The sequence below is a fragment of the Acyrthosiphon pisum genome, chromosome A1 (genome assembly GCF_005508785.2).
Source record: "Acyrthosiphon pisum isolate AL4f chromosome A1, pea_aphid_22Mar2018_4r6ur, whole genome shotgun sequence".
In the NCBI taxonomy this organism is placed as follows: domain Eukaryota; kingdom Metazoa; phylum Arthropoda; class Insecta; order Hemiptera; family Aphididae; genus Acyrthosiphon; species Acyrthosiphon pisum.
In genome coordinates, this window is record NC_042494.1 from 148779909 (window position 1) to 148804772 (window position 24864).

Below are 24864 nucleotides of genomic sequence, written 5' to 3' on the forward strand. Positions count from 1 at the left end.
GGGTAATTACTTTTAAAAGTAATGGAATTACGTTACTCGTTACTTCACACATTTTTATTTAAATTACATTTGCGTTACCTAAAATTATTTTTATCACGTTACGTTACTTTGTCATAAATAAAGTAGTGCGTGGTAGTGCGTTACAAATAACGTTACTTTTTTTTTTAATCTCTGATAACAGTTATCATTTTTTTTGAACCATATTAACATCGTGGTAGCCGGTAGGTAGGTATATCAGTTTTAAATTCGTACCTATAGCCATATAACCATAAAGGTTGATAGCCGATAGGTGGCTTACTCATAAGTCGTAAATCATAATTTGTTTTAATTAAATTTTATTTTTAAGCCGAACTCTTTTCTTTCTGATAATGAAAGTAATAACATTAATTCCTGGAATGTTTAATAATATTGTTAACTATTATCGGAATCAAAAGTAAATAAAATTGATTTTTAATTTTTCTGGAATATCTTATCAGCTTATTTTTGTACTACATTCAAAACTATTATTTTAATAAGTAACGTGGAAAAGAACGCATTAGTGCGTTACTGCATAGAAATTACTTTTAAAAAGTAATTGCGTTACAATTGCGTTACTGTAAGTAAAATGTAATGAAATTACTGCTGCGTTACTGAAAAAGAAATTGCGTTACAGTAATTTGTAATTTGCGTTACGTTACTACCCAACACTGCCAGCATGATAACAACTCAATGTTTAGTATCCTACCTACATTCATACTTCACACAACAGTCCATCATTGTTAACCTGTAGAGTGCAGTTCTGTTGGACGTTATTTCGATATTGGTTGTTGGTTTTCGATTTAAAAATGGATAAATTTATTTCTTCTTATCCTCGCGGTAAAAGAACGCATGAGGATAATCTCGATGATGTTAGCAGATGACAGCCTTGGCGATCCAGGGTCGTCCAAACGAATTGTTTCTGAAACACCTGGATCCAACGAAAAAACTATAATTGACGAAACACAAAATTACTTGTTGGATGGGAAGTACTATAAAATCGTTTCAGTCAATGAGTTGAAAATGGTTGTGTCGTGTCAACAATGCTCAAAAACAATTATCGCTCATTCAAATTTGACGGGAAATTTATTAAGTCACTATAAAGTAAGTTTTAATAATTAATTTATCTCAGTCCATTCCAGGGCCGGATTTAAACTTTCAGATGAACGCGGTAAATCTTTTTTGAGGCCCCTAGGGCCCTAGTAGCCAACAAATTAAAAATATCCAAGATCTATTTAATATTCTATGTAGGTAACCTAAGAAGAAAAAAGTAAAAAATTTTCAAACTTGCACACGTTATAACTACCTAGCTAACACTTATCAATCTACTTAAAACGTGTTTATTTAAAGTTTGAAATACCTACCGCTGTTCATGTGTCACAAATTTCAAAATTAATTTAAAGCTAGCAATGTTATAATATATTATTGATTAAACCTTCATATTTTTAAGAGTAAAAATGATTATATTAATCTCATAACATTTTATTTATTACAATTTTGAAATTAATCTTTCACACTGTTACATTTATAATAAATTACAATTACAGTTTAATTTAATTTAATACTTTCAAATTTTTATAATTTACAGTTGATTCTAAATAGTACAATCCAAATGAGTGAAATAAAAATGTTTAAGTATAAATACATTTTTATAAATTTGGTACTTTTCTTGATTTTTTCCCTACAAAGTCTTCTATAATTTCATCAAATGATAAAAAATCCAGTACCTACATGGCTACATCACATTCATTCATTTTTTTTTTATAGTTTATCAGCATGACAGCATCTAGATGCTCCCAAATATCTGCTGCCCGGGGAAAGTGCCCTTAAGAGTTAAGACCCTCCACCAAATCCGGCCCTTGTCCACTTTATTTATTTATAATAAAACATAACAAATAGTCACAATTTATATTAAAAGCTGTTACATATTAACTTTTAGTTTCTTTGCTCATTCCTAGTCAGTCACTTAGTTAATTATTGTATTTTTTTAAAAGTTGGTTTTGAAAACTGCTGTAAAACATCATATTTTTTAATTCTCATATAGTTCTAATATTAATGTATTATTGACTTCCTACCTATTAAATTTATTAGTACCTAATATTTAGTATTTACTAACTTTTAACTTTTCAGCATGTGCACTTTGGAATGACGAATCAATAAAAATTGTATAAAAAAGAAAGGTCCAGTAGTTCAAACAATGTGTCGACATCCAAGCAAACAAAAATATGTCATTCTGCAGATAATTCTGGTTTTAGTAAAAAATGCTCTAAAAAAAAGGTATGTAATTATCATATACCCTAGGTATAGTACCTATGCATATTTCTTAATATTTACTAACTAGTAATTAGTGAATAGTGATATTTAATCAATTAAATTAATCAATACATTATTTTATAATGTATAAAGCAGTGTTTTACTCAACAGAAATAAAATTCAAATTTACTTTTAATGAAATTTACCTGAATACTGCTCTCAGCTGCTAGTAGGTATTTAAAAATATCTTAAATCTTGGTCATTAATTGTTTTAAAACTGATGATTTTTTCAAAATCAAAAAGTTAATACATTATAATTATACGTGGTATGCAATTATCTTTTAATTTATTGTACCTTTGTATTAATTAAAATTACTCTATGATAAAAATAAAAATACTATGATATTTTAAAATTATTTCATAGATAATCTAATAATTTAATTTATAATTCATCTGATAATAACTTAAGACATTTAGATTTTTTTTATGAAGAGTGCAACAAATAAAATTAAACAAACAAATTTAAATAATAAAATAAGTATCTACTACTTAATCTAACATTAATAATGAAAAGTATTATTATTTCCTTAGCATAGTACAAAGAAGTAGTGTACACAACATTTAAGAATACAAATATATTTAAAAATATAACTTAATCATAAATGCTTGATAATTGTATGGTTATTTAAATATTTAATAGTTTTAATAATCATTTTAATATGGTAGAAAATTCAATCTCTAAACTTTTCTGATTTGTAAAAACTTGTGACATATTACAATATCATAATTTTTTAGTTGTAAATGATGTGAAGCTGTAGGTTTATCTAATATTAAATCACTTAATTTATAGTTTATACAAATATTACTACAGATTTAAAATCCAAAATGAAAAAATACAATTTAATTTATAATATTGATAAATATATTAATGATATTATTTGTGGTATAAATGTATAATTTAACATGCATTATTTACATTTCAGGTAACTGATTTGATATTCAATTATATAGTAGAAGAAATGAAACCTATTTCAACTTGTGAAAAACCATCATTTAAAAAATTAATTACTGGATTGACTAATGATAATTTTGTGCCAGATAGAAGAATAATAAACAACAAGTTAATAAATAAGTATAATGATTATGTAAATGACTTAATAGTGAAAATTTCTATGCAAAAATATATTTGTTTAACAACGGACATTTGGAGTTCACTGAACAAGAGTTATTTAGGGATGACCATGCACTATATAGAAGAAAATACGTATCAGCGTTTTTCATATGTTATAGCTTGTAGAAGAATTGAAGGTACCCATAATTACATAAATATTGCAAAATCCATATCTGACATTTTGACAAGTTATAAAATTGATGTTAAAAAAATATCACACACAGTCACCGATAATGCGTCTAATTTTGGTAAGGCATTTCTCATTTATTCTCAACAATTTACTGCTGAACTGCCTAAACCCACTGCGAATAGTTACTTAACCTTAAATGACCGAAGTATTCATCAGCTAATAGATGATATTGATCAAAGTGCTGAAAACATTTCTGGACCAGATTCAGAATTTATACAAAATGATATGGAAAATGAACCTGACGATACAGAAGTCATAAATGTATCTGATATTTTATCAAATTATGAAGACACTGACAATGAAAATAATGACAATGAAGATGTGGACATAATTTTATCGAATCATATGACATGTTCAGCACATACCTTAAATTTAGTAGCTACAACTGATACTGTCAAGATTACAGATTTAAGTTACAAAAAAATATCAAGATCTGCCTTTGGTAAACTTTCATCTTTCTGGAATTTGCTGGATCTAACTTATAAAATATGTCAGTGTAAATTTCCAATACCTACAGTTACACGATGGAACTCTTTCTTTGATTCCATCAAGAAGGTTATTCTTTGCCGTATAAAAGTGATTGATTGCTTCGAACAATATTAAAGCTTTGTAAATTAAAGTGACTGAATGGAACTTTTTGGTTGAATACATCAAAGTCATGGAACCCTTAACAACAGCATTAGATAAACTACAGAGAGAAAAATCATGTTATCTTGGATATGTAGCTCCAACTATTATTGCAATAAGACATATATTAATGGAACAAAATAATTTGGTCTACTGTGCAGCATTGTCAAAGGCTATTATAAAAGGTCTAGAAAAAAGATATTATTTTGTTTTTGATTTAAAAGATTCAAAAAGTAAGCCATACATATTAGCTGCAGTAAGTCATCCCAAGTTTAAGATGGATTGGATGCCACAGCAATTTTCCGAAGTTTGCAAACAGCTGTTCATCTCAGAATGCAATGAAATTGGTTCTCTCATAGACATTGAAACTGGGAACTCCACAGTATCAGACAATGATAGTGACGATGATTTCTATAGTTCATTATTGCCGAGTTCTCAATCATCAGGAAGTTTTAGTTCATGTCAAAGAAGTGACAACATGGCAAGTGTACAGGGACTATCTTTTTTGAATTCAAAAAAAAAAGAATGAAGGAAAGACTTGACAACCTTAGACCATTTTCCAATTGTGAAAGAAATATTTCTAAAGTACAACACAACACTTCTTTCTTCTGCACCAGTTGAACGTCTCTTTAGTAGTGGGAGTCAGATCTTGGCTCCTAGGAGGAATCGTTTAGGTGACAAGACATTTGAAATGTTATTATGCGTTAAATCAAACAAAATAATTGATTAATTTTTATTAAATAATAAACTATAATAAAGTACTCTAAGAAAGTTATTACTTATTATGTGTTAGTGATATAATAACTCCTTATTGCTTTGAGTTGAATAAAAATTTTAAAATATTGGTGTTAATAATTTATGACATTGTACAGATTTCTCATTTCTATCATAATAAATATAGGTGCAGTATTTCAGATACACCTTAGCAGTTGTAGCGTAAGTAAACATAAATTAAAAAAAATATAAGCGTATGTTTATAAAAAATATATATATATCTTCCAAACAAATAACTATAATATATTCATTATTTTGTTAATTATTAACATATCAGTAATTGTTTAGCTAAGTTTCCTTTTTGTCCCATCTTTAGATTTTCGTCCTCACATTGATCACATAGTAGGTAAAGCTGTGCGCATACTTGGTTTTATTAGACGACATTCTGCGAGTTTCAATATTCCTAAATGTCTCTCAGTGCTCTATTATGCGCTAGTACGCTCGGTACTAGAGTATGGTTCTATTGTCTGGTCTCCGTTTACCGTTGGTGATATACTTAGAGTTGATAGAGTGCAGAACAGGTTTTTGAATAATGCTGGGTACTGCCTAAACATTTCTCATCCACCCCATGACTATCAACCAATAAATTATATTTTATGTCTCGAGTCACTATCAGTTAGACGTCAGACACATAGTTACCGATTTATTTCTGGGCTATTAAATGGGAAAATTGATGCACCTTGATTGTTAGAGAAACTTAATATCCATGTTCCTAGCAACACTCGATACCAGGGCACGTTCTACCTACAAACAGGTCGGTCCAACTATGCTGCCAATGCACCCCTCCCTAGACTGATGCGTGTATACAATTTATATAATTTGTGACAATTTTGCGCATGGGCCCTTTATTTTTGTTTCACCATATTATTTGTTTTTGTTGTCTTACTATTTTTATATTGTTATTTAAATTTGTTATAATGTTTGTATGTAAGTACTTTGTATAAAAGCCGATTGACGTTATTCATTATAAATAAAATAAATATAAATAAAATAAATTTTCAAAACTTTTCCATTATATCACGATAGACGCGTATGCCGCCGCTCGACGGTTGACTTGTTTGATCTACTTGACTATACTCGGCGCGGAATAAGAACATGACCAGGCGGCGGACCGATTAGCGTCCGTTACGCGCAGCCCAGGGGCGGACTGGCCCAGGGTGCTATACACCAAGTAGCACCCCGGGCCCCCGTTTGTATTTATGATCCGGGCCCCCGATTACCACAGTCGGTATACGGTATAATACTGGTATCATACGGTATTATACAAAATAAAAATAAAATAACATATTTCAACATCTCTACAAATAAACAACATGTTATTCTTAATTTTTTTTTTATATTTACTTATAAAACTAAGGGCTCTTTCCTAATTTAAATAGGTTTGAAAAAAAAATTACGGGCCCCTAATTAATTTTGCACCCCGGGCCAAAAATAGTCAGTCTGCCCCTGGCGCAGCCGATTTCTCATTGGTTCCCCAAACATCTGTTCACAGTTATACAGCACTGTTCAAAATGTGAACCGCATACACTGTGCTTCGGACACAGATATATACTAATACTAGATAGCCGTCTTCTCGTTATCAGTGAAACACGCCGCCATATGCAAAGAATACTACTCGATAAACAAACGTTATCACATAGACTAATTTAATATTGTGGTGGGCCACTGTCCACCACAACAGTTCCCCCTGTCGGTCACACCGCCGCGGTTGGCAGCACCACCTGGCACTGCGGCGTCCGTAGCGACGACGAAGTGCCGGACGGCGGCCCCTGCCAAGTCTTTTTCGCGCCACCGAACAGCATACCCGTGAGCCCGCACGCGTCCGTTTCCGACGAGCCTTTTTCGCCACGTGCCCACGAGTTGCCTTCGCGCACGCTGCCCGACGATCACCGATCACGGAACCGCGATACGGCGACCACGCACCCCGCGCGAAACTTTCGTCAAGTTCGACGTCGGCGCTCCCGCGACCCGCGTTCTCGAAAACACATCGTGTGACCGTCAGGTGAACTGTGTAAAATCATTGTCGTTTGTTGAAATAAATTATCTGCGTTAATCCCAAGCATCTGTGTTGTCATTGAGTGAAAGAGATCAGAGTTGGCCGCGGTGATCTTCGCCTAGAGCCACCGGATCAACCGCGCGCCACACTATTTATTATAATGAGTATGATATTATATTGATAATAGTCTAATATTGATAACGTTTGTTTATCGAGTTGCCTTCTTTGCATATGGCGTCGCGTTTCAGCTTATTCTGTGGTGGTGTATTCGAAAACGGCTATCTAGTATTAGTATAATATATCTGTGGCTTCGGCGATGTGTGTTTCGCAACGCCGCGCCGTTATAAAATCAACTATACAGCGTGGTGGAGTGAGTTCTATTGTTTTATAAACACATGCACGTCTCTGTTGACACATGAGGCGCTTCATATACAAATCCGGTAACATTTACAGGTTATTTATGTATTTTATTTGTTTAGTATGGAGACCCATATTGTGTTGTTGTTGCCTTGGACAACAACAAATTAGCAAAACTTTTTCTAATTGGTGATCCTGTTACTGTCATTGGTAAAATATATGAATGGTATAGACCAGTATTTCTCAACCTGGGGGTCGCCTACTTATTATTTAGGGTCGCGTACGAATTAAAATTGTGTGTATTATATGTATCTGTAAATATTTGGTATACATTTTGTTGATTAAAAATTATTATAATATTATATGTTGCATAATTATATTATATAGTATTATATTTTATGCTGTGTACAATGCACAATAATTTTCGTATTGATTATTAATAGTATTTAAAAAAAAATATATGTAGGGTGATGCGGAGCGTCTTTCCGGGACGTCCGTGATCGTGTATAACAATGCGTTGTGTATCGTTATGATTCGTTTATTATATAACCAATAAATAATGTTTATAATGATCGAGGCAAGTTATCCCGGGCCGCGCGGCAGGCTTGAAGAAGCGGCCGCGGCGGGCGGGTTCGGGCCTGAAGAGGCGCGAGCAAAACAATAGTCGGGACTTGCCTATACGTTTCGTAGAAATAATACAATAATAGGGGAGAGTAGGAACCGTCCGTGCACGGACTCGAGCAAGTCGTGTGGGTTCGGTTCTTCCTCGCGGTGAAACTCGAATAAGCTCGCCGTAGGGGGGAACGTGGTATTACTTGTCGGCTTGCTGAATAGTCGATTGGCCAAGTTACGTCGCGAAGTCGGTTCCCGGCGTGTCTTGTATTCGTCCAACGGCGTGACTGGACTCGATTGACGGGTGGACTGACAGTAATGCATCGCCGGAGTATAATATATATACGCTGCCGTCGGTGGGTCAATCAGGTCCCGGTGTGGCGGCTATCCGTTGTCGTCGATCGCTGGATGCACACGGTAGGCTTGGCGTCGTCGGTCCGTGAAGTGGCGCTTATTAGCCAGGTATGCCGGGTACTGTTGAGTCTCGGCGGTATCGAGCGATCACGTTAGATCGGTGCGTTCAGGGTGCGTCGTCGTGGACTGGTTAGGTCGGATCAGCTTCGCCGGTGTCGTTCAGGTCGGTTGCTGCTGCGTTGATAGTCTTCGGGTCTTCAGGTCTTCTATAGTGCTTGTTGACTTGTAGAAGATATGTTGAAGACTGATGTGGAAGATGATTTGACCGGTGAACTGTCCCGGTATATATACTATTTGTTTCCCTTTGTTGTCCTGTGATTGGTCGAGGATGGTTGCTTTGATAAGCAATAACCACACCTCGACCCGTTGGTGTTCGCTTTGTTAATGTGGTTCTTGCTTGTTATTTCCGTGAAATTTTCCTGTTGGTAAACTACTTATTCTAATATGTCGCGTCTATTACTTGTGTCGCATTATGTTGCCATACTGTTGTGTTTGGTGGTCCTGAAAAGGACCATTTTAATGTTGGACGACAGTGTACTGTTACAAGGGGGTCGCTAAATCCGATAAATATGTTCAAGTTGATAGACTGCATTGGATGACAAATGTTGGGTGTATATTGGCTATAGTAATAATACCCACTTTATCCATAGTAAATAATTGGTTATTTTCTAACATTTCATATATTAATTAAAAATGATTTTTGATACTTTAAAAAATATAGATTTATACTTATCCGCAAATTTTGTAGCTATTGTTGAAAATCTTAAATTAAACAAATGTGTTAGTATCGAGTTTTTGGAGGAGGAACAATGTATTAAAATAGTCCCAAGTATCTGGATCATTGTTGATAATATACTACAAACATTTATTTGTAGATGATTTTTATACGACTCGTAATGGGGATTTGCATTTGAATTTTGTTTAAGTGTATTAATTGTTATTCAAATGTCAACAATTTGCATACTAAAATAATATATTTTATGTTATATTGTATAGATTATTAAAATAAACCAATGTTTTGGAATCATATACCAATTATTATGTAAAAATTTTAATAATATTATACGGTAGGTATGTAGCTATATCGTACAAATTTATTGATTAAAATAAAATGTGTATATTTATTGTATGATATCAGGTATATGTTCATTTATTAAATGACACATATTATATGTACAAAAATGTAATTAGTAATATCTACATGTAATAGGTAAAAGGTACAAGTTTAAACTGTTAATAAAAGCTCAAATATACAACGGTTTGTATATTGTAAATAAACTATACAACAAAGTTATTCGAGTTATAAATGATCATAGTAAACATAGTGAGTATTCAGAAAAAGAAATTGAAAAGGAGATGATTCGCAGTGTTGTGAAACGTAAAGCTGAAACACAACTACACATACAACCGAGTAAGATAATAAGACAAACACTTCATTTAAACCAAGGTAATAATCTAAAACATATTTACTAAGAAATTCTATGTACGCCGCCAGGCGCCAGAAAAAAAACAGTTTCCAACGCTTCCAAAAAATGTAAATGAAGCAATTAATCAGATTAGAGAAATGCAAGAAAATTTGTTATTTAAAGGTGAACAGTTTATTTATTTAAGTAATGACGAAAATGTACCTAGTACTTTTAACTTGTCCGAAAAATTTAAGTGTTTTATGTAATGCTCAACACGTTTTTGGAGACGGTACATTTGATTACTGTCCAAAATTGTTTAACCAGTTATACACGATCCATATTTATCAAAATCATTTTTATGTGCCTGTAATTTTTTGTTTTTTGAAGAGTAAGTCAATTTCAACGTATAATACAATGTGGATAACAATTCGGGATCTATGTGTTCATACGCTTAACCAAGAACTAAATATTAAAGAGTTCCATGTTGATTTTGAGATTTCCGCACACAATGCTTTACTAAATCTTTATCCCGACTGTAAAATTGTGGCTTGTACTTTTAATATAGCTCAAAGTTGGTTTCGACACATTCAAAGTAACAAACAACTATTACTTGAATATAATAACAAAAATTTCAATATTGGGAATTGGCTTAAACGTTTTTTTGGTTTGCCATATTTACCCCCAGAAGAAGTAGAAGATGCCTTTACACAATTAATATCAGATTGCCCGACGTCAGATTTCTCATTTTCCGACTACGTTCTTGAAACATATACTTCCCGATTCAAAATTTAATCCTATGTTATGGGCAGGACATCCAAAAGACGAACCTCAAACTACAAACGGCGCAGAAGCATTTCATAGACATTTTAACCAACAATTTTACTCTCCACATCCCCACATACACCAAGTAATTGACGTAATTCTTAAACTACAATCGCAATCGGAATCAGATTTAAAAATAACATCAATCAACAAAAATATAAATAATTATCGCCGTAAGGAGTCAATAGAATCAGTCAAACATCGCATAAGCTTATGGACAAAATATAGATCTGGCGAAATAGACCGAATGAAATACTTACAAATAATGTATTAAAAATAACACTAGTAACTGTTATTACGGAAAATAATAGACACGTTTCCCAATCATATCGACTATAGGTCTATATCACTATATTAAAATTAAAATTAACACATTTTACACAAACATTATATTATATGCATTTTTAACATAATTTATTAACAATTATTATTAATAATAAGCAAGTATTAACATGCATTTTTAACCACACCTATGAATATATTCATAGACAGTCCTAAGTCTGTTAAGTGAGAAGGAAAATGTATGTAGGTACTTTAATAATTTACTCAAGGTACGGTTTCCCTGCAGCGTCCAGACGCGGCGTCTGACGCCGAGACCTTAGATTATGTATTTTGTGTGTGACTGGTTTCGCTAATCGCGTTTGACGCGGCGCGTCTATTCGTTTGGCGCGGCGTCCGGCGTCAGTACCGGTCCGGACCAGTGTTGCGTCAAGACGCCCTGCGTCAACATGTCGAAAAAATTTTCATTTTCCTCGACAGAGGACGAAGCTTTGATTACACTCGTGGAAAATAATAAATGTATTTACGATAGTAGCCATAAACATCACAAAGACAATTATGTTAAGGATAATATTTGGAAAAATATATCCGAAGAAGTAGGAAGATCAAGTACGTATTGAAAATATAATTCTTAAATATTTATAACTTATAGTAGTAACTACCATACGAACTTTATTTTAATATTAATTATTTATTCATTGTCCTCCCTCCACCTATTGTTTAGTCGATGACTGTAAAAAACGCTGGAAGAATATTCGAGACACGTACTTGAAGCAGAAAAAGAAGCTTCCGACAGGATCAGCAGCTCCACATAAAAAAACCCGATATACAATGAATTTATCATTTTTGGACACCGTTGAATACGAAAGAAGGTATGCTCATACTTAAAAGTTATATTATGATATAAAGTTGATTCATAATAATATTTAAAATTATATAAAATATAACAATTAATAATATAAATGTATTATCATAACATTATAGTTAATATTATATTTGAATTATTTTGTCTTCAGTACTATAACAAATATGGGCATAAATGATGCTGATACATCAAATGCATCTACTACGGACGAAATTGAACCTGAAGACCAACAAATCATTCAAAACGACGAAGAACAAACAGAAAATATTATGTCAGATTTGCCATCAAGTTCATATGCAGGAAAACGTGTTCGGTCAAAAGACGATAAGATTTCTGTTATTTTAGCCAAACGATCAAAGGAAACGAAGGATACCATACTATGCATTCAAGAACAAAATAAACTGTTGGCTACAAGCATGAAAAACCTGTGTGAAGAGGATGAAATTGATGTATTTTTTAAAAGTGTTGCAATGACGGTTAAAAAAATGCCACAGCAAGCGATCAAAGAAGCTAAAATTAAGATACTTACGTTGATCACTGAAATAGATGACAAATATTCAACTCGTCAAACACTACCGTATCAAATACCACCAGATTATAACAATATGTACCAATGTCAACTGAGTTCACCAGCCAGCTCATACAGTACCTCAACATCAACAAGGGTTTTTGCCGTTCAATTATGGTGACGAGTCTAATGGTTAACATTTGCAATTTTTTTTTTAATTTTAAATAGTTGGTGCTTATAATAAGTTTATTTGTATAAAGAATATAACAGTTCCTTTTTATTTACTTTTGTTATATTTTAAAATTCACTTGTTTTTATTCAATATTGTTTGTTGATTTTATTTAGAAACAATAAATTAACCAAAAGGCTGGTTTAAATTAAAATATATTTTGTTGTTATTTTAAAGAAGTTATATTACTACTATAAGGTACTTATTTATAGATTATTTTGTAGCTCTGTGGTATATTCGTTATCGCGATTATATCGTTTGAAATAATCAAATATAAATACGTCTATTAATATAAAAATGAGAATTAACATCAAACGAAATAGTATATTATATTTAGTTTTAGTATATGTAGAAATTAGAATCATAAATAATAATAATAAAACACATATTTCGTGGGTCAACACAAACATATTTATTACAAGTGTCAAGTAATAATAACAATGACAATATAAAATATAACATGGGTGAATAATAATACTATGAAACTATAAATTAAATTTCATGTTTGCCACGTTGTAGCTCCTTCGTTAACAAAGTACTCTTTAAAAATGTCTCTCACCGCGACGCCTTCTGTACTTAAAAATCCACTTTCTCTGGCCAAAGACGTCATGTTAGCATTAAGAGGTTCTTCTGAATCCAATTGATAAAATACCTTTCCATTGTTTTCTAAATATGCGTCTCGTAACATATTATGTAAACAACATGCTACGATTATCAAGTCATCACACGTTGTTGTATTTATATTAATGGGTTGAAAAAATACTCTGAATACTTTACTTAATAGTCCGAAAGCATTCTCCGTAACTCGTCGAGCACGGCTGAGTCGATAATTGAATATTGTTTTTTTACTGTCTCCTTTAGCTGACTTTTGCGAAAAGGGTCTTAAAATATGTTTGTTCAGTCTGAAAGCCTGATCACCAAGTATGACGTGTGGAACTTTTATGTCAGTACCAGGAAGTGCACAATCCGCAGGGAATCCAAATGTACAATTCAATATTTGTTGCCCCATATTGGATTTCAAAAAAATTCCACTATCTCCTTCTCTCCCAAACGATCCAACATCAATAGCTATAAATTTATAGTTTGCGTTCACCATAGCCAACAAAACGACAGAAAAATATTCTTTATAATTAAAAAATAGAGAACCTGAATTACTTGGACATTGGATTCTAACGTGCTTTCCGTCAATAGCGAGTATACAATTAGGAAAGTTCCACTTCTGATAAAATTCATCTGCTTTAGTCTTGAAGTCAACTTTACATGGGTCAGGCAAAAATAGTGGCATTAATTTTTGTTTCATAATTGCTAAAGTTTCTCTCACTATAATGCTAATATAACTGTGGGAAATACGAAAAGAAAATGCCAAAGATCGGAAGGATTCTCCTGTTGCTAGAAACCTAAAAAAAAAATAAAGAAATCGTAATAAATAACTGGTTAACTTATGAAAATAACCAAGGTTAATCCTAATTAAACTGATTAAATTTTTTTTTTAATATAATTTTTTTATAAAAATAATTAATATTTAAATATTTTAGTTTCTGAGCATGAATGTAATAAGGTATTGTATCTGTCATCTCCACTTGGGGCATTAATTTACGATTTTAGTAATTTTTTTGTTACTTAATAATATTATTCATAGGTCTTAAAAAGTTTTTAAGTATTATGATATATTTAATACACAGAATGATACTTTCAAAAAATTAATTAAACCTACCCTATTACTAATAGAAGAAAAAATTTAATAGGAATAATATCTATCATATAATATACTTATTAGGTTGTGTATGCTGACAGAGTGTCTTTGCTCAGAATCGTTTTTCGTATACAATGATTTTTTATCATTGAATTCAAATGTACTAATATCATCTACTAGTTATAGGATTGTAAAATATATTTATATTTCTATTATTATATTTCTATTAAAAATAAATATCAAATTTTACCTCAAAGTAAGTGCTAGTTTTTCCTCTGGAGATATTGGCTCAGGTACACGTAATGTCGGTTTCTTTGTTATTTCTTCTTGAACCAAAGATAAAATAAAATTGAACTGTTTACGATTTAGACGAAGAAATTCCCGAAATTTTTCATCGTCGTTAATAAGATGTCCACCAATCAAATTTTTAAAGAATCCTTCAGAGTTCCTCGTGGAAAACAAACTGTTAAAAGGTTTTCTTTTTTTTGGAATAATGTTCATAAGTAACTCATTTTCCATTTCTTCATCACGAAGTAACAACTCACAAATAATATTATTATTATTAATAATACTGTTCAAAATTAAATTTTGATTCATTTTGAAAAATTAAAAAATCAGAACTTATAAGTGGAAACTACGTGCGGAAGAGACAACGGTCGCAGTGGTTATGATTTAATTTTGTAAAATTAAACTAAAAGAGTGGGATAAAATAATAAAATCTATGGCGTCCGACGCTGCAGAGAAAACAGGGTAAACGCTGCGTCGAGACGACGCGTCAAGACGCGGCGTTCTGTCGCGTCTAGACGCCGAGTCTGGACTCTGCAGGGAAACCGTACCTTTATTAAGAGGGTATTAAAAGGTCAGGCCAAAAGGTAACTGTGCGCAAACTATATGCATGTTTACGGCTCAACTGTTCCCAAACGAGTGGTAGTTTTGTGCCCAAAAAAGTTGTCTTTTTGGTATTTGTGCGCAAACCAGTGCCGCCTCTTATTCTATCATAATAGAATTTGAAAAAGCATTTGAAACAGCATTTAATGATACATTTCCGCAAACAAAGATAAAAGGATGTTATTTTCATTTTCAACGATGCCTATAGCGGAAAGTTCAAGAAAATGGTTTACAGGCGTTATACTCTGAAAATGTTGAGTTCGGATTACAAGTACGACATTTGGCAGCTTTGGCATTTGTACCAACAAATAAAGTTACAAACTATTTTGAAAAATTAGTTGACTCAACTTATTTTATTAACAATGAAAACAATTTATCGACGTTAGTAGACTACTTCGAGGATACTTGGATCGGCCGTTTAACACGTAATCGTAGACGCCCGCCTAAATTTCAAGTCAGTATGTGGAATTGCTATGAGAGTTTTGAAAAATAAACCTCGGACAAACAACTCAGTTGAAGGCTGACACCATGCATTTAATTCAGCATTAGGAGCAAATCACGTTACCATTTGGAAGTTTATAACATTTCTAAAACAGGAACAAGCTTTACAAGAGGTATTATATTATACAAATTTAAAATATTGAATAAAATAAATTATATTAAAAATTGAATGTATATTTTACAGGTTCGGTTAGAAAAATTAATTTCTGGAGAGCCTAGTCAAAAAAAAAAAAAATATAAAAACCACGATGAAATGATATTGGACGTAGTGAAAAAATTCAATGAAACTCCAGCCGTTCTTTACTTAAGAGGAATTGCTCAAAACATGATTTTTTTTATATTTTTTTTTACGATTATGTGTAAAATAATATTTTGATATTTGTTTATTTGATTTAATTTTATATTTTTTATATTTTTAAATTTTTTGAAGATAATTTGTCGGAGATATTTTGTATTGGAGATAATTTTGACGGAGATATTTTGTATTGGAGATAATTTTGACGAAGATATTTTGACGGGTCACCTTTTTTTATATCAGTATAATGATTTTTAACTGGTTTATTAATATTTGTCTAATTTTTTAAATTTTTTAAACACAAGTTGATGTTTTTATTTAGTTCAATATGTAATTGAAATCTTCTTAAGCTACATGTTATTAGATTATATGCGAAGGGAGAAAGCTATTAGTTTTACAATGGTGTTTATATTTTTTTTTTTTATATTCTGTATACAATATTTCTACCAGAAGGAGTACTTCGATTTTAACATATAGTATTTTATCTTTTAGCAAATTGGATCGAGATGGTACTTTAGAGAGGTCATTTTTAGATTTTTTCTATAGTTCTTTAATGCCGCAGGAAACACCACCGAAAAATTATAAAAAACCGCTTAAAATGGGATTTTAATTTCTAGCGCTTTGTTTATCACCATAGAAACGAATAAAAATAATGATTTTAGTTATTTTTTTGTAATTTATAATATTAATTCAACTTATAGGCTATCTATACTATTATATAAAATGGTAAGGGTTTTCTTGGACCGCGCTAACCGAGAAAACTAATGAACCGATTTGGCTGAAATATTTTACTGTTATACTTTGACAGTCTGCTGGAGGTTATAGTACCATTTTTGTTTAGAAAAATCCACCAGAAAAGTACGAAATGTGGATGTCAAAAATACAGCAGTGGCGCCATCTGTCCAGAAAAAAAAAACTATAAAATAAAAAATGTAGTTTATTGTTACAGATTAAAATAATAATAGTGTATTATAATGGTTGCTATTGGTTAATCTGTTTGTTGATTTGTCTTATTATTTTTCGTCAATATATGTACATATAGGTATGTAGAAATGAATGTTTATGTGTAGATTAGACCTCTGAGAAGAAGTTAGATTAATTTAAAATAGGTAAAATTTGATTTCTTCTTATTCATCGGATTTTAGTACGGTTAGCTTAGGTTAGGATTTTGTATTAGTTGGTTATATTATTCCATCGTAGGTGGAATTAAGTAAAAATGACAAACTTGGTATAACTTTGATACTCAGAGCTAAATCATACACTTACATATGGGTACAAACAGCACGGGGTTCGCGATCTACCGCAGGTAAATTGCCTACCTGATAATATACTGCTGCGAATCAGAATTTTTATTCTGGGTAACAGAAAAGTTAAGATAAGTTTTAAACACCATACACCGAATATTAAATAAAAAATTGAACAAAGTTTGAGTCATATAGAGTTGGTACATTTAACGGATAACGAAGTGCACGGGATCAGTTATTTTTAGTGAAAATGATCATAAACATCCAGTCACAGGCGAAGCTGTGTTGGGTCGGCTAGAAATAATATAAAATATCTAGACTGAAAAACCATCTCCGCTCAGAATCGTTTTTCGTATACAATGCAAAATATTGAATTCAAATTTAATACAATCCATTATGCAGTGACCCACTTGTAACATACTGTACAGCAGAGGGACATCCATTTACCAGCTTTTTTAGCTTTTATTTTGGACTGTCTGTCAGAAACATTTATACCGGATTTACTAAATATTCTTTCAGATGGGACTGAAGAGGCAGGAGTACATACTATGTTTTTAGCACTTGTAGCCTCAAGACTATCGTTATTAACCTCAAATATAAAAATTATAATTTAATAGATTTAAAACTTAGTTATAAGCATTCAGATTTTAGGAACTTACATTCCAAAATATTAAAGGATCCATATCATTGTTTGTATTTGGACGTTCCATCTATTCCCTTAAATATGATATTAAATTGGCAGTTACTTTCCTATTTTTACTTTTTTCTGCTATCCTTATCTTCAAAAAATCAAATAATGATTTACCTGAATTAGATATTAGATACAGCTTCTGTAGTTTTTGTGGTAATAACGATTCTTGAAGAGACATTTCACTTTGAAGTAGAGAAACTGCAGATTTAGCATTATCAGAAGATCTAAATTCCTCTTTTTTTGTCTAGGATTTAAAATTGTAGCTAAACGGGGAAATGTCCGTTTCTCATAAGGAAATAATCTTGTAACACTTTCAACTATATTTTGTAAAATTATCTTTCCTTCTGAAGTACTCGTTGTAAGATTATATTATAAAATTTATATATAAATTAACGCAGCATTGATGGTTATAAATAAAATATAAATAACACGAAAGGTATAATCAATGAAATGGTAACATAATCCCCTAAAATGAAAATTATCAAATTAAAATAAAAAACATTTTAAAAGTACAATCTATAATATTATGAATTACCTGATACTTTTTTGGTTGCATCATCAAAACAACTCATTATTTTGGTTAAATCTTGAAGAACTAAAGTGTTTTCTATAGTCGATACTGCAGGTCTCTATCGACGTCCGAGGTGGAAGGCGGCGACAGCTTTCGCGAGACCGTCGTCAACGTCACACGCACCGAAACATAATATATTATATCTGTGATATTGAATATATTAGCAACTGTGCAATTAAACGTGTTGTCGTTGAATAATCGTGTCATCGTATATTATATTGTGTTAACATTCCTTCAAACTGTTCCTATACCTACAGTGCACTAGGCATTCTTAATAATACAATTGTTATATCATTCTTTAGTTCTACTATTTTTTTTATCATATAGTACATACTGTTCCATCTAGTAGGAACTTCTTGAATGACTTTAAGAGGTTTTTTGTTTTGATTTTTTTGCTCTGCTATTAGTTGTTGTGTTAATATGTTACTGCTTTTAAAATATGTCACCAGACTTTTACATTTTTTCATATCACAATCAATTTATTTCAGATTTAATGTATCATAAGCAACTAAATTTAGCGTATGGGCAAAACAAGGATGGTGACGTATTTTTAGTATTTGACAAGCTTTAATCATTGGAGATGCATTGTCTGTCACTATAGTAATACATTTATTAGTAAGGCCCAATTTTTTATTATACAATTTATTTCTGTTGCGATTTTCCATTTTATTAGTGAACAAAACTGTACAACGCGCATTTTATAGTCTTCATAGACAAAATTACAGTCATCGCCGGCCGTCGTCTATCGTCGGGCGCCCATGTTAAATCTCTCACCGATGTCCGGATTGTGGTGGGAATACGCGGAAAAACGTGTTTTGGTCAGCCGAGTGGTTCACTCTCAGGTGGAATAGAGTATAGTGTGGATATGCTGCTGGGTGCTGATATATACACCACCATTATGAATGGCCGCAAAATTGAAATTGACTATTTTCTGCTTTCGGCATTCAATTCTATATTTGGCTGGATCCTAGTTGGTCCTGTTCAAAATACCAACGTCGAGCCACTTCATGCGCTCCCGATAATGCTTACCATATTGAGGAGCAGATGAATAATTTCTGGGACATCGAAGAACCTGTAGCGGCTCCGGATGCGTTCACCGATGAAGGAAAATGTGAGTCCATCTTCAGGAACGAGTGTGTCCAGCCACCTTCTGGCCGTTTTTCTGTTCCGAGTTCCTGTCTTACAAACGAAATTTGCTGATTCTCGCTCAATGGCAGTCAAACGTTTTGAATCCTTAGAGAACTTTTGGCTAATCCACAACTGCAGAAATTATATAAGAATTTCATGGACGACTATTTGGCGTTAGATCATATGTCTATCGTTCCCATATCCGGTCATTACTTTTTCCCTCATAATGCAGTTTACAAAGCAGATGATGGTGACGCAAAGATTCGTATGATGTTTGACGCGTCTGCGCGATGTTCGGCCAAACCGTCATTAAACAGTTGTCCGCTTCTATGGAAGCAGTTACAGCAGGACATAATCGATGTCATAACGTGATTTCGCATTCATCCACATGCATTTACGGTGGACATCTGCAAGATGTACCGTCAAATCCAGGGGATACCCGAGTACTGCAAGTACCATCACAGCCTGTGGCGGTCATCTCCGCATGACCAGCTCGTCGAGTACCAGTTAATTACTGTCACATATGGAGTTACGTCTTCTCCATTCCTGGCTATGCTTCAGTCCATTGCTGAAACCGATTGTATCGACCCGGATTATGTATTTGATGCCTTGCTGTTCCAGACATGTGTCGACGACATTAATTGATGGTGCTTTGGAGTTCCAATCGTCCTTACAGGGTATTCTCGAAAAATCTACGCTTTAACTTAAAAAATGGTCCGGCAACACTCATGACATTTTATCGACCGTGACGGCAACTGATCGGGTAAACACACCGTTATCAATCGACGATTCCGAAGAAGGAGGAACTAAGGTACTCGGGTTGCAATGGAACCCCAACGATGAGTTTTTCAGTTGTGCGTTACGCTTTCAACCTTTTCCAATATTCACAAAACGTGGCATTTTATTAATGGTGTCCAGAATGTCCAATCCATTGGGGTTATTCGGCCCTACAGTTTTTTTGGGTGAAATACATAATGCAGCGGGCCTGGTAACTAGGGTTGGCATGCGATGATCAACTGTAGTCTGTGTTTCTTATGAGTTTCAATTAATTGTAGTAAGTTGTCAGTAAATAATATATTTTGTAAAATTATGAAAATTAAAACCCAAAATAAACTTACGCTGTTGAATGCTATACGGCAAAGAATAAGTGTATTATTTGGTAATTTTAAAAGAACATCAAATTATGAAAAAGTGGAATCTTGGAAAAATGTCAATAACGTAGCCTAAGCGTTACACTTGCAACATCAGACCGTTCTTGGCAGTTCACTGGGGACAAGTTGTATGGGCTGTGGAAATGTCACACTTTAGTAAGTACCTATCTATAGTTTGTAATTAAATATTTTTTATTAGGATTAGTAAAATTAATAATCTTTAATTGCCCTTGATTAGATATAAGTTAATGGTTTATTCACTTTATTCTGTAGGAAAAAAAATTCCAGTATGATGATGTTGATCTAGCCATACTAGATATTTTAGATGAAGATTCAGCAGTAGTGCAAGGTTGCCTGGATCATCAACATTTGCTCAAAGTAATTTTGTATTAGTTTTGTGGTTTAAATAGTTATATTTATGCTTGTTGTTTATATGATAAATAGTGAAACGTAATGTTGTCTAGTTAATTATGGTCTATTAATTATAGTACTGCAAAATTATTTCCTTTGAAAAATAATAGGTAGGTAATATTAATTTATTACCTTAGGTACCTTAGTTAACTTTGTATCATGACCTATAATCTATATACTTGCAAATAGTAAAAAGCATTAATAGCATTTTATAAAGTAGTTATTTAGCATCAATCTAATGTCAATTATTTTTATATTATTTAGGTAATATTTATATTGTTAAAGATAACAGTATTTTACTGGAGTCCAGTAACTGGACACAAATATGATACCATCAACTTCTGACTCAATTATTGGTAATACCCATGGGCGTAGCTAGGATTTCAATCAGGGGGGGCAGTGATGTAGCCAACTTTAAATCATTAAAACTCAATTTTTTTTTAAAGTATTTATTTATAATATATTATTCATTAATCATTATTTTTAAATTATAACAATGACAATGGTCTAGAGTCTTCGCAAAATCTGCTGAGAATTTTCTGTTGCATCTCTTCCTTTTTTTCATCTAGCAGCTTTCTATGCATACTTAGTATGCATAGACCTGAAATAATTTACATTGTATATGATAAATATTAATATAATTATTAATTAGCATTGATATAAAAAAACTATTTTGATTTACCATTCAGACGGTTTTCCGTCATCGTTGAACGCAACCAAGTCTTTACCCTTCTTAACGTACTGAATGACCTCTCAATAGTGCAAGTTGTACATGGCTGAGCTAAAGAAATATGCAAGGCTTGTTTTATTTTAGGAAAGAAAATATCTGTTTCTTCTACTACTTCACTCATTTCCATGTCTGATAGTTTGCTTTTAGCCAGTTTTTTCTCCTTCCAGATGTTGTACCATAATTCTGCTTCACCTTCCAAGTCTTTAATTTGGTAATAATTGGCAAAATCATTTATTTTAAGTTTAAATTCTTTGGTGTTCATATCTAACATATTTGAAGGGTGTAATAATAAAAGTGAAAAAGCAGGTATGTTTTCATCAGAAAATCTCCGTTCCAATAAGGATATTAATGAATCCAAGTATGGAATTAGTAATGATCTCTTCCAGAATTCAGCCGAATTTAACACTGGAGGATTCGAACGATGTTGTTGTTGTTTAACAATCCTAGGAAGATTAATTTCTGCTCCTATATTCTCAGCTGCTATGTTTGCAGCAGTTAATAATTCTTGAATTTCTGTGTCAGCGTGTTCGCGGTGATCTTTCACTATGACTACTATTTTTTTTATAAAATTTGAGCATTTCAGCAAATCCAGATTTTTTGATTGTAAAGCATTCACAACAGGCTCTAATAATTTAGAGTATTTTGCTATGAGGATAACACTCATTATAAAAATACTTTTATTTGCTACAGCATACAATTGAAAAGCAACTTTTCTTGTTGCAGTGTTCCCATCTTTTGACAATTTATCTAAAGCATGTACAATTATCTCAAAATTTTCTTTGAAAATTGAAATACTTCTATATTTTTGAGACCATCGTGTCTCACAGAATGCTGGTATGTTCGGGATACATTTTCTACGTAAAACAGATTCGCGAAAAAAGTTTATGATATCCTTTACCGTTGAAATTGTGTTACGTATTTCTGGAACACAATTTAAATCATTGACCACCAAGTTTAATTTATGACTTGCACAGTGAAAAAATAGAGCATGTGGATATTTTTCTCGTAAAATTGTTTGCACTCCATTGATTTTCCCTGCCATAGTTGCGCAACCATCATAGCCTTGTCCAACAAGCTTCGTTCCATCGAGACCTTCGTTTTGAATAAAATGATCTGTTGCACTAGCTATGTTAACAGCATCCATGGCATGTAGTTCAATGAAGCCTAAAAATTCTTCTCTGATAGCCCTTTTCTCATCATCAAAAAATCTAATCCCAATAGACAATTGCTCTGTTCCTGAGATATCAGCGGTCTCGTCTGCCATTATACTGAAAGCTACAGCCTTTTTAACATCATTAATAATACAATCTTTGATTACTGTTCCACTTATATTGATGATTTAATTCTGAATTTGCGGAAATGTGTAGATGGCATTTCGCTTGCCCTTTTCGATATGGTTTTGGAGATACTGATCACCAGCTTCAATTCGCATTTGAATTAAGTCATAGAAAACTCCTACATCAAAAAATTATCAAAAATAAATAATTTAAATAATCCAATATTTTATAAATTTAATGATTTTATTCAATTACCTTCATTTTGACCTTTTCCTCTAAAGGGTAGATCATGGGTTCCGCAAAATAGTACATTTGAAATTATGGACGAAATAATTTTTCGATTTTGTTCTAGTACTTTTTGGTGTCCGGATACCATCATAATATTTATAGGTACTTCTTCCATAAAACTTTTAGCTGCTTCGGTTGCTCCTTGGTGCCAATTATTGGAAATATGGTTTCTACAGCCCTCGTGAATGTCTTTGTATCGTGTAAAAGGTTTGATGATAAATGAACCTAAAACACCTTGTACTTTTTTCGGTGGAAACAGAACACAGTACAAACAAAGAGCTCCTTTCAGTATTTTCGAATACGCAAGCCAAGGAGCATAGGCCTGTAACCAACTATGGTTAAATGTTCTCTTTGATCCAACAGCAATAGCATCCTCACTAAAGTTGTAATTTTCTGGTGGCGTCCAACAACGTTTCAAGATATCCATTTTTTGAGATGTTGTTAAATGATTAGACCGTCCCACCCATTGACCTATGTCATTTTCAAAACGTTCTTCATTTGTAAGCTTTTTAGAAGTTGAAGGATCTGCATTTCTGGTATTGCGATCATAAGAAGTGGAAGGTTCGTTGGAGGATTTGGGAATTTTATATATTCCTTCATGTTCATCACTTCCGCTACTACTTATTTCTGGCAATTTTCTCTTTTCTCGACCTTAAAAATTACGAAGACTTATGAAATAATGATGTAAGTGATAATCAGGGCTCGAAACTTAATGCATTAAAAATTTGTTTGTTGTTGATAATTTATTAATAATAAATTATAAACATAAAATATGCGCTATGACACAGAAACAGTTGTGTCCTATGTATTGTGGAATTTTGGTAATTCTACTATAAATACCAAGGGAGTGGTTTTGTCCCGCGCAAAACAGTTTTTCGCTATATTGTATGCTTGTAAGACGAAGACAACGCATGCGGGTATAGCGTCCTCTTAATATATCATAGTTGCGGCAGGCGGCGCTCACAATACATAGTGTATATAATATTATATAAGTAAAAGACTTTGTACTTATTTATTTTACTTTGTAACTATTTATAATTCTAAAACAAGATATGTACTTACCACCAAAAAACTTTCTTATGTCCATCGTGTAAAATAATATTAAATGTAAACGTTATATATTATATTCGTTACTTACGCGAACACAGAACGGCACGTACTGCTGTCTGCTGCACTTGATTGTTGACACTATCGCTGTTGATATTAATGTATAAAGCACATAACGATTAGCGTTTAACTCATAATTCAAATAATCTTTAGATAGACTAATCGATAAAATATAAAACGATTACACGTGTAGATATCACTCGGTCCCACTAAACTATTTTTAGACTTCATGTACTTATATCATATTTAATATTTCAATTTTAACGTAAAACTTACACGTGTGATATAAGAAATACAATTTAGTTTGTAGTGCAGGGGGGGGGGCACATATGCCCACCCCTGCCCCATACTCGCTACGCCCATGGTAATAC

At 32.5% G+C, this 24864-nt stretch overlaps 3 protein-coding genes across 3 annotated transcripts; 1 reads left to right on the top strand and 2 right to left on the bottom strand.

Annotated features, from left to right (window-relative positions):
- Window positions 1-11365: 11365 nt before the first annotated feature.
- On the top strand, window positions 11366-12470 carry LOC107884323. Its single transcript, XM_016806125.1, has 3 exons — window positions 11366-11525; window positions 11641-11788; window positions 11933-12470. The coding sequence occupies exons 1-3, from the start codon at window positions 11366-11368 to the stop codon at window positions 12468-12470; spliced, it is 846 nt and encodes a 281-aa protein (XP_016661614.1).
- A 9109-nt stretch (window positions 12471-21579) lies between these two features.
- Window positions 21580-23085, bottom strand: LOC103310090 (zinc finger MYM-type protein 1-like). Its single transcript, XM_008187215.1, has 2 exons — window positions 21774-23085; window positions 21580-21692 (listed from the first exon to the last, which is right to left on the bottom strand). Exons 1-2 carry the CDS (start codon window positions 23083-23085, stop codon window positions 21580-21582), a joined length of 1425 nt encoding a protein of 474 aa, XP_008185437.1.
- Window positions 23086-23160: 75 nt separating this feature from the next.
- Window positions 23161-24473, bottom strand: LOC103310088. Its single transcript, XM_008187209.1, has 3 exons — window positions 24449-24473; window positions 23354-24037; window positions 23161-23276 (listed from the first exon to the last, which is right to left on the bottom strand). Exons 1-3 carry the CDS (start codon window positions 24471-24473, stop codon window positions 23161-23163), a joined length of 825 nt encoding a protein of 274 aa, XP_008185431.1.
- Between the last annotated feature and the right edge of the window lie 391 nt (window positions 24474-24864).

Bases quoted from the DNA above. Each gene is read 5' to 3' on its own strand.
- LOC107884323 (XM_016806125.1), top strand. From the start codon at position 11,366: ATGTCGAAAAAATTTTCATTTTCCTCGACAGAGGACGAAGCTTTGATT. The intron at 11,526-11,640 runs GTACGTATTGAA...CCTATTGTTTAG, and splicing joins CGAAGAAGTAGGAAGATCAA to TCGATGACTGTAAAAAACGC. The intron at 11,789-11,932 runs GTATGCTCATAC...TTTTGTCTTCAG, and splicing joins ACCGTTGAATACGAAAGAAG to TACTATAACAAATATGGGCA.
- LOC103310090 (XM_008187215.1), bottom strand. From the start codon at position 23,085: ATGGCAGACGAGACCGCTGATATCTCAGGAACAGAGCAATTGTCTATT. The intron at 21,693-21,773 runs GTAAATCAAAAT...AAATTATTTCAG, and splicing joins GACGGAAAACCGTCTGAATG to GTCTATGCATACTAAGTATG.
- LOC103310088 (XM_008187209.1), bottom strand. From the start codon at position 24,473: ATGGACATAAGAAAGTTTTTTGGTG. The intron at 24,038-24,448 runs GTAAGTACATAT...GTAATTTTTAAG, and splicing joins CATAAGAAAGTTTTTTGGTG to GTCGAGAAAAGAGAAAATTG. The intron at 23,277-23,353 runs GTAATTGAATAA...TTTTTGATGTAG, and splicing joins AGGAAAAGGTCAAAATGAAG to GAGTTTTCTATGACTTAATT.